Source organism: Caretta caretta, chromosome 6, assembly GCF_965140235.1.
Source record: "Caretta caretta isolate rCarCar2 chromosome 6, rCarCar1.hap1, whole genome shotgun sequence".
Classification (NCBI taxonomy): domain Eukaryota; kingdom Metazoa; phylum Chordata; order Testudines; family Cheloniidae; genus Caretta; species Caretta caretta.
Genome location: NC_134211.1, coordinates 67,279,054 through 67,289,630, shown reverse-complemented (window position 1 = coordinate 67,289,630; position 10,577 = coordinate 67,279,054). Strand labels below are relative to the sequence as shown.

Sequence of the window (10,577 nt, the reverse complement as noted above, 5' to 3'; positions counted from 1 at the left end):
TGTATGAGAAGTTACTTTATTTCCTCTTTTAAATATACATATATAAGATATTTTATTTCAAAAGCACAAGAACATTATACAAGTTTCAAATTTACATTTTTGCAATTAAGGATACCAATATACGCATTATTCAAATAACTTCTTCAGTTTATCTTGGATGGAATTCAAATCAGTGGTATCTTGCAATCACTAAATACAGATAATACTCACAGTGAACCAAACTGCATAGTAATTTATGAAATGAGAAATGACCACACTCATTAGTGATGATCTGAGAGCCCATTTGCTAGAATAGAAAGTGAAAACAAACAGAAAACGATGCAACATTTTTTCCTTTGCCCTCATTTTCCTACCTCTCCCAACTACAGAAAGACATTTGGGAATGTTAAGCAAGAGAGTTTGCCTGCTCAAACCAGCTCCTGTCTCTGTATAGCACAGTTTGAACTGCTCATTACCAACATCACAAAATAAAGTGATCTTGCTTCATGTCTGTTAGCTGAATTTCATGAGTACAAATTTCTTGCATCATTGAAAGCGCAGGGGTACTGAAAATATCCGATACATGACTAGATAAATTACAGGGAAACAGTAAGTGAACACAGCTATAAAGTCAGTGCTAAACTCCGTGAAGCATGTTTGCTAATTTCAATACAGTGCTTTGGCTGGTAAGCAGTATTATTGGTAACCTTTGAACTGGCCACTGCACGCAAATCTCCATGGAGCTGGTTAAACAAGACGAACAAAACCATTGTTTCTTTGCAGAGGGATTTACCTTCAGTTTAAAAACCTGAAAATATCAAAATGAAGAGAGAATTCTTCATTGCAATGAGAGGAAGATAGGAAAAGATACTGAAGACAACTATTTACACTGTCTGGGGAAAATAAGATGAAAAATGAACAAAAATTTTAAGGACTATCTGAATGCTAGAAAATAATGATTTTATATTCCAACCTATTTGAATTTCACTTTTAAATGGAGTAGCGACTGCTGTTCATTAAGAACTTCAAGAAACTAGGAGGAAATTATACTTAAGCATGAAATCATGATTTGTGATTCTGCCTCCCACATGGCATGTCACTGCACCATTAAGAAAAGAATGCAAACATTTTGTGTGTGTGTGTGTGTGTGTGTATTTTATATATATGCGCGCATATACACACACACACACACGCTCTCAAACAGCAGGTCACAAAATTCTTTATAGCCCTCCCTTTCTAAGCCTTAAGAAAGCATTAAAAAACAAAACACCCCCCCACACACACAATACACACACACAAACAGCAAGAGGGGAAAGCAGAACACACAGATCTAAAATGCATTCTCAGGATAGTTCAGCCTTTCAGACAGAAATGCCACTGCCTGGAAAAGTAATAGTTATAGGGACTTTGTATATTTAGAACTTTTACCTGTCACATCACAAGATCCCTTCATGTATATTATTATGGCTAAAATCTGGGAAACAGAACAATGAGTTAATGAGAAATGGTTCAGTCACAGAATGCCATTAGTTTCTGAAAAAGAGACAGACAACTATTTTTTTCCTTTAAGTTACAACGAGCATCTGGTTGGCTTGACTCCAGAAACAGATAGTTTATGGACGGCGCCAAACAGATAACACAAGAATGAAGAGTGGGAAGCCCCTCCAACATGGAGATACAAAGTATTGATTTATGCCTGTGTTTAGTGATTCTAAATAGATAATCTTGCCATGCTATTTTCTAGAGGGTCTTGCTTTTTAATTCAACTTTAATGCATTTTACCTCAGTTTATGTTTTTTGTAGCTGACAGATGGCTAAATAGAGTGCAGAACCACTGGATCAGCAGTCTAGAGTTTGTCTCTGCACAGACTTCTGGGTACTATTACAAACATAGTAAATCTGATCACAGCCTTACCACAGTAGTGTGGTGCTGGACTCCTTGGGGTAGTCTCCAGAATTAGTAGCCTAAAGCTACATTATATAAGGTGCAGTACTGGCAATGCAATAAGCACACACTGTTTAATTTTACATGTACCAAGCAAGATGGAAACGCCCCCCACACAATTCACTCCTTCTGCCCCTCTTTTAAAGACTGGATTAGTGGAAATGTTATTCCTTTGAAAGCACTCTCCAATAAATCCCAGGGTCTGGCACAGTGCAAGTTTCTGCTGCAACACTTAATGCTTGCTGAGCCTGTTGCTATGGATTAGTAGAGGCCTGGCATCACTTCTCCCTCTGAAAATATGCCACAGATCTTGGCCATTTTAAGTTCTAAGCCAGGGCCAGGAACCCAGACACACAGTAAGGACGAGGATGGGTTGTACAAAATTCCAGCTAGATTTCAAGACAAACAATTTCAGACATCACATCAACCCTGATATGCCTATTGTACCATATGACTGGAAATATTAACAGCTTCTCTTACTTGGTTCTTTCCTAGCAACACACCTCCAGGTGTATTCCCAGTGCCAATAAATGACAGTTTGGGATTTTTGGTGTGTGCATATGGAAGGCAGGTGAATGTGGGAAGCTACCCTCATCTAATTAGTAGAGCCTACAACCTTTGGAAAAAGATATTTCTGTCCCTGAATATTCTACAACAGTCACCACATAGGGTTTATCTTTAAAAAACAAAAACAAAACAAAAAAACATCCTATGAAATAAGAATTATTTTTGTTTCAATGCATCAGTCATACGTCTGAGCCCTTAGATAAGGCTCTGTAATACCCCCCACCCCCTTTTCCTTTGTCAAAACATCTGTAGTCATCTGGATTTAATTAAAAGCTAGGACTCAGAGCAGCTGCCAGTTGAATCCAAAGAAGATTTGATTGGTTTCCTGGCTCCTGGCAATCTCTTCTATGATGCAGTGTTGCTGCCATAGAAGATGCAGTTTCCGGTAACGTTCATGACATAAATGCAGAGGGTTGCCTCTTCTTCATGGAAGAAATAATGAGAACATTCATTAGGCATGTTACAACATTATATATCTCCATTTTTGGGCCTTTTGTTTTCTTTTCTTCTCTCTTTCTTGATTGAGTCTATGGCTATGCCTAGACTTATTTGCACTTGACAAAGTGTCTATTAACAGTCCCACATTAACAACCCATGGTATAACCATGGAAAATACTGAATGATGGTGAAAAAAAAAACCAATCACACTTCCAGTCTATCAAAAATGGGGCTGCTCAGAACTATGCAGGAACTGCACGCAGTATAAGGGGAACAACAAAGAAAGGGAACAAAATTAAGACTCCTAGCAAATAAAAAGTTAAACATGCACTTACTTCAAGCCTGGGTCTGTTTCTCCATATTCATCAAGATAGGGAGCAGGATATAAGCAGCCTCTGGTTTTACCTTCTATCAGGACTACTTTGCACTCCCTGATTCTTAAGGCAAAAATAGTCACATTTAAAATATTATTAACCATATAATTTTGCAGGTACTATTTATAAGCAACCTTAAAAAAAGCTTAAACTTTGACAGGTCTACACACAAAGTTGCACTGGCTTAACTAGAAGTGTTCTTTTAAACAGATTTAGCTAAACTAGTGTAACCCCCTGTGTGGACACTCCTATATTGATTTAAACCTGTCTTATATTGGTTTAGTATATCATATACATCTGTAAATCATCTGAAAGTTAAACTGATATAATCCAGATCTAAACCAACATAAAGGAGCATCCACTCAGGGGGTTGCAAGAGTTTAACTAAATAACTTTTAAAAATCTATTTGAGCTAAACTGGTTAAATTTCTGTGTTCAGACAAGCCCCTACAGACTTTCACAAAAGCAATAAATATGTAAGTGATTGTATAGTATTAGATACCCGTGACACAAGGGGTCTTATCATCAATAAGAATAAAATGGTTACTAACCTGTTCTGTAGCTGTTCTTCAAGATGCGCTGCACACGTCAATTCCACTTTTGAGATTTGGTGTGCCCATTGCACAGCCATCTCACACATATTCCTCAGTGGTACCTGTTGGGCAGCTCGAGTTCCCCCTGCTGTAGTGCACCACTGCATGCAGGTATAAAGAGCAGAGCTGCCCCTAGCTCCCCCTCCTTAGATCCTTCTTGCTGGAACTTCAATGTAGAGGGACAAAAGGGTGGGTCATGGAACAGACATGTGCAACAACCATTAGAAAACGGGTTAATAACCGTTTTTTCTTTGAGTGATTGTACACGTGCATTCCAATCTTGGTGACTCACAAGCCATAAGAACAGGAGATGGGATCAGAGTCTATTTCAATAAAGATTGGAGAACAACTTGTCCAACTCTAGCATCCTTCTGGAGTCTTGATCCACAGCACGGTGGGAGGCAAACGTGTGGATTGAGGTGGTTGCTGCTGTACAAATGTCAACAAATGGAACTTGTGCTAGAAAGACCACTGAGGTCAACTGCAACCTCACCGAATGAGCTGAGACACTGTCAGGCAGAGCGACATTAGCCAAGCCCTAGCACATATGTACACAGGATGCAATCCAGGAAGAAATTCTCTGGATGGAGACTGACCTCCTTTTCTGTCTGCCACTGCTATGAACAGTTGGGACGATTTAAGAAAGTGTCTGGTTCTGTCCAGGTAAAACGCTAAGGCTTTCCCCATGTCCAAGATATGCAAATGCTCCTCTTCCTTGCTCAAGTGTGGCTTTGGGTAAACTACAGGCAAATAAATTGGCTGGTTTATGTGGAAAGAAGAAACCACCTTTGAGAGAGAATGCAGGTCCTTAAAAAAGATCAGATATGAAGGCATTAATGCCCACAGCTCCCGTATTATTCTGGCAGAGGTAATGGCCACCAAAAATGCAACCTTAATTGACAGATGCAGCAGAAAACAAGTAGCTAGTGGCTTTAATGGGGAACCCATATATCTTGGCAATACTAAGTTTAGATCCCACAGGACAACTTGGTCTTGCACCTAAGGGTTTAATTTGACTAAGCCTTTTCAAAACTTTATTGACATATCACTGGAGAAAATAGAGTGACTGTCCACTTTAGGATGGAGTACTGAAATAGTTGTTTTATGTACCTTGAAGGAACTGACCCCCAAACCCTGGTTGTCTGTTTCAGGTATAATAATTCAGGTCTAGAATCTGGTGAACTGAAGAACTTGTCAGCAATAATCCACACTGGCAAGAACAGATAGAAAAACCACTTCCACTGACAGAGGCAAGTTACTCTTGTAGAAGGCTTTCAGCTATTCAGCAGGATCTCTTGATGTCTTTCAAGTAGGCCTGCTCTCTAGTGCCTAGCGATGGAGCATCCCTGCAGTTAAGTGAAGGAACTGTAGGCTCAGATGGAGTAGGCAACTGTGATCCTGGGAGATTAGGTCCAAGTCTAGTGGAAGTGAAATTAGAAGTTTCACGGATAGTGCCAGAAGAATGGAGAACCTGTGCTGATATGGGTCCTTGCTGGGACTCTACTTGTGATTCTGGCCTGGTCCTGTCTTATCTTTAGTAACACCTTGTCAACGAATGGAATTGGTTGAGAAGCACAGAAAAGCCTATCACCTGTTATGGAAGCTGGGCTGTGACTCCATAGGGAGCAGAATTAGTGGACAACTTCTGTTCGACTTTGTTGCAAATAGGTCTATCTGGGGAAGCCCCCACTGCTGGAAGATGTATCTGGCCACATCTGGCAAAGACATCACTTGTGGTGACTTGTAAATGATCTGTTCAGGTGGCCTGCTAGGTCATTCTGTATTCCTCGCAGGTAAGATACTTCTAGATCTATCAAGCTGGCAATGCAGAGCTCCCAAAGTAAAGTTGCTTCTGGACAGAGCAGAGAAGAGCAGGCTCCCCATTGCTCGTTCAGGTAAAACATTTCCATTGTTTGTCTGTGAGGACTAACAAGCTGCTTCCGCTGATCTACATCAGAAATACCTGGCATGCCAGACTGACAGGTTTCAGTTCTCTGGCACGGATGTGTAAAGCTGAGTCTTCTGAGGACCACGGACTCTAAGTCTAAGTAACCTTGCAACTCCCGGGAGGGGTCCCGACCCCTATTTTGAGAACCTCTGAACTAGACCATTCTTGACATTTCATAGTGACCCCTATGCTAATCTTCACTAACCGGGAGGATACCACATATACAGAGAATGTGCTAAGTGCTAGCAATGTTTATCCAGGTGAGCTCTTATCCAATGAGAATCCAGGTGGGGTCACCACCCCAGAGCAGAAGCAGCTGTAGTTAGCATGAGAATTGGCTGTGCAAAACTATCTTTTTTAAGAATTTGTGGAGTGGACACAGGTTTAAGATTGATCTGAAATCCGCCTTCACTTTTGGGGTTAGGAAATATCTGGAATAAACCCACTTCCCTCTGTGACCACATGGAACCTCCTCTATGGCTCCAAAGCGAAGGAGCTATTGTACTTCCTCGATAAGGAGTTTCTTGCGAGAGTGGTCCCTGAAGGGACGGGGAGAGAAGGTGGGAGGAGGGGCAGAAACAAACTGGAGAGTATATTCCACTTCCACAGTGCTAAAGACCCTATGGTCTGAAGTAACTCAGGACCAAGCATAGTGAAAGTGGAACAGACAGTTTGCAAAGGTGAGGGAGTTTGGGTATGAAGAGATGGAGACTGGTATGTCTGTCTCAACTGGCCATCAAAATGACTGCACTTCCAGGCTATCTTGAAGGGCCCGGAGCTGGAAACCTAAATTCCCTGTAAGCTGCACAGCCGCACAGCAGCCTATTTAGCACCACACAGGCACTTAGGGAACCCGCTTGGGGACCTGCTGCGGCCGGGGCAGGGGCGTCCCTCCCCTGGCCCCAACTCACCCTACAGCCCAGACCTGCTGCAGCCAGAGCGGCCCAGCCCCAGGCATGGCCCTCCCCTGGCCTGGACCTGCTGGAGGGGCACCTCTCCTGCAGCCCCAGCCCCAGCCCTCCTGCAGCAGGGACATGCACTTCTCCCCCGAAGCCCAGGTGCTGCTGCAGCGAGAAAGTGCTGGGGGGAGTCCTCTCTCCCTGCAGTAGCCCTGGAGCACCCTCCTGCACCCCAGACCCCTGCACCCCAACCCTTTGCCCCAGCCCCGAGCCCCCTCCCACAAGAACCCCTCGGCCCCACCCCCACCACATGATTTTTGTTATGTGCACCAATATGAAGGTGATGTGTCCACCACTTATTGCTGAATAAGTCTTGCCTCTTAGCATCTTCTGAGTTGTGCATGGCAGCCTGGTGCCCCTGTCATGCCCTCTCATTAGTCACTGTGATGACTGATGAGCCGGGGGGGGGGGGGCGGGGGGGGAGGGGACTATAAAGGTACTCAAAACGTTGGGAGGGTACACAGTACTTTCTTTCTGCCCTTTTAGAGGTGGGAGCCACAGAGGATGGAGTCTGCCATAAAGCCTTTATAGGCTCTAGTATAGCCTCATTGATTGGCCACCAGGTGATGTGAGGACTCCCTAACCCCTTGACCTGTACACTTAAATCTGCAGCCACTTTCTTTAACAACTTCTGATAAACTTTAAAATCCTCGGGAGGAAGAGAAGTTATCCCAGATGAAACAGCCTCATCTGGAGAGGAAGCCAAGACCAGATGGGGTAGAATCTCTTCTAATGGCTGTTGCTCTGGTTCTGGAACCTCTTCTTCGTACTATGCCTGGTATTGGACTCTGGGGACAGAGCCTCTGTGTGTGCAGATTCTGCTCTTCTAGATGAGGATCTCAAGTACACACGGTGTGGGTAAAATCTAAAAGTTGGGAGAAACCTCCAAGTGTTTCAAAACAAGCACTGATACAGGACAAGGCCCCACTGTCCTGGCCACATTCTCATGGCAGGTCCCACTCAGGGGTCAGGGTGGTAGGTCAGAAGAGAGGATCTTTGAGGGGCCCAGAGGGTCCTGTTTTGGGGTTGTGAGACATCAAATCCCACCTCTAAACCCAACAACAACGATTCCCCTTCCTCGGACAATGGCAGGGCTGATCCAGTCAGTGCTGTTGACCAGTTCCAAGAATCTGGCGATGGGTGAAGCAACACCATCACTGCATGCTTCCCCTTGGAGGATACCGAGGGCCCACCTATCCAGAAAGCAGGCAACTGGGGTACTGGAGGTTAAATCACTGGTGGACAGGGCAGCAATGCAGAGGAATTGGACTCCTATAAGGAAGGAGACAGTCATCGAGAGGCAGAGCAGATTTCTTGCCGCTGCAAGTGCTTCCGGGGTAGTTGGCATGGAAATGATCTCCTGTTGCAGTGCCCAAGAAATTGACAGTGCCGCTTCTTGTGGCAGGCTTGACAATGCTCCTTGTGTTGCTGGAGTCAACTCAGTCAAGTTAGACACCAATCTGGAGGAGTGTTTAGGTTTCAGGTGTACTCTTCTCGCCCCTCTCACCAGACTTAGAAGGTGGACACCTTCCCCTGGTTGCGGCTTTCCTGGAAGTCTGTATTTCTTCCTCAGTGTGAACAAGGTAGAATGATGCTAGGATTCCTCTAAAGCTGGAGGCGCTCTTCTCAATGAAGCTGTAGCACTCAGCACTGAGGCAGACTGGGACGGCTCTGAAAGAGGCCTGAGCACTGCCTCCATGAGCAAGAATTTCAGCCTAGCCTCCCTATCCTTCTTTGTCCTAGGCTTGAAATCCCCTCGCAAGTCCTTTATGCCTCCCCAAGCACTTCAGGCAGCTATTATGCAGATCGATCACTGACATAGGCTTTGAGCAAGAAGCGCACAGCTTGAAGCCCAATAATCGGGACATACTCTGGTACTGTGAACAGAAAACCGGACAAATGAGGAAAACAAGTCTGAAAAGAAGTCTAACTATCCTAACTATGCTGAAGACTGGACTAACAATACACACACAAAATATTCACAAAGGCCGAGAAAGAGAACTGCTTTGGTAGCGTAGAGTTCAAATGACTGGCAGTCAGAAGGAACTGAGCGGGGCTAGGGGCAGCTCTGCCCTTTACACCTCTGCACAATGGTGTGCAGCAGCAGGCTGAGCTTGAGCTGCCCAATGGGTACCACTGATGGAATAAGTTTCTGACGGCTATATGCTGGGCACACGGACACCCAAGAGTGGAAACGACATTGAAATTACTTGAAGAATAATCAGCTATTAAATTTCTTTATTTTGTGGACTGCGCTATTCTGTTATCTGGATATGGTCAGTCAACTGCCTCTTCACTTGGCTACTAGACCAGTAGTTCTCAAACTTTTGTACTGGTGACCCCTTTTGTTGGATTATATTAAAGAAGTTCTGTATTAAAATCACAAATGAGTTTGATTCCTCATAGTTTAAATTCCAGGGTATTACTAATTAAGAGGTCTCTTGGTTTTTGGTACTGTTTCTCTCCCTCTCTGTGTGAAACTTGCAAGCTGCTAATTGTGTTAGTACATCCTAAGACAAAGTCTGTTCTCAAAGCAATACTTTGTATCAACAGAAACAGCACACAGAGACTCCCAGCCCTTTTGTTGTATTTACCTTGCTTTGTTAACAATTGTGATTAAAATAGAGATAGAGGATGTACGTGGATGGATGCTTGGTGTGGATAATAACTGAATGATCAGGGAGGTGCCAGCCTAAGAATCCAGTGTCCATCGGCGTGGAAACAACCAGAGGACCCCTGGCCCGCAGACCGGAATCCACCCAACAGCCTCAATGGTGGGAGAACCGAAGAACAACATGGAGCCGTCAGGAATGTGCCATCTGCTGATTGATTCAGCAACAGCATGACGAAGCAATTCCCATAGACTGGCATAGGAATAAATTCCTATAAAAATGGACTCTAGAAACTGAGAACTTTGGGGTCTGATTCTGCAAATCAACTTCCAGGAGCGTCAGATGAGCATCTGAAAAGGCCCTGTTCCCTCCTCATGTCCAAGCCACCTAGCCAGTGGCTTGGCATAAGCAACTCTAAGGCTGGTAACTATGATAACAACCTTGCAGAACTTGTGTGTGTGTGTATGAATGAATGTGTGAATAAATATGAAATTGAATGGAATGGAATGTTATAGCTATAACTAACTGCTTACTATGATTCTTTCTGTATTCACAATAAATGTGTCATTTTGCCTTTTCCCCTTTAATAAGATCCTACTGGTTTTTATTTTATTGGTATAACACTTTCACGTAGCAAACATCTGAGTGCGACCCCCCTTATACATTAAAAACACTTTTTAAATATATTTAACACCATTATAAATGCTGGATGCAAAGCGGGGTTTAGGGTGGAGGCTGACAACTCGTGACCCCCCATGTAATAACCTTGCAACTCCTGGAGCGGTCCCGACCCCTATTTTGAGAACCTCTGAGCTAGACCATTCTTGACATTTCATAGTGACCCCATGCTAATCTTCACTAACCGGGAAGATACCACATATACAGAGAATGTGCTACGTGCTAGCAATGTTTATTAAAACTGAGATACTTTAGTTAATTATTGGAGTCTTAAAAAAAATAAATACCGCTCTCCTTCCTTTTCTGTGTCTACGTGTGAGCAAACTCACTCCTGATGGGCAGTGCAAGGAGGTAAAAGCTCAGATGACAATTAAATCTGTTTTGAAACCTCCAGGAAATAATTTCTTCCTCCTCCAGATGCTCTTGTACTTCTGTTATTTCTCCCCCTTAAGAGCTCCACACTACAGCAAACCTCTCAGATACA

General features: G+C 43.6%; 1 protein-coding gene across 3 annotated transcripts in view; it reads right to left on the bottom strand.

Annotated features, from left to right (window-relative positions):
- The window catches only part of UBR1 (ubiquitin protein ligase E3 component n-recognin 1), a 145,887-nt gene continuing 135,310 nt past the window's right edge, over nucleotides 1–10,577 (bottom strand). For all 3 annotated transcript variants that reach the window (XM_048854897.2, XM_048854895.2, XM_048854896.2), the window contains exons 46-47: nucleotides 3,265–3,366; nucleotides 1–2,913 (exon numbers count right to left, since the gene is read on the bottom strand). In XM_048854897.2, coding sequence (XP_048710854.2) covers nucleotides 2,772–2,913; nucleotides 3,265–3,366 — 244 coding nt within the window. In that variant the 3' untranslated portion in view covers nucleotides 1–2,771. The remainder of the gene's footprint in view (nucleotides 2,914–3,264; nucleotides 3,367–10,577) is intronic.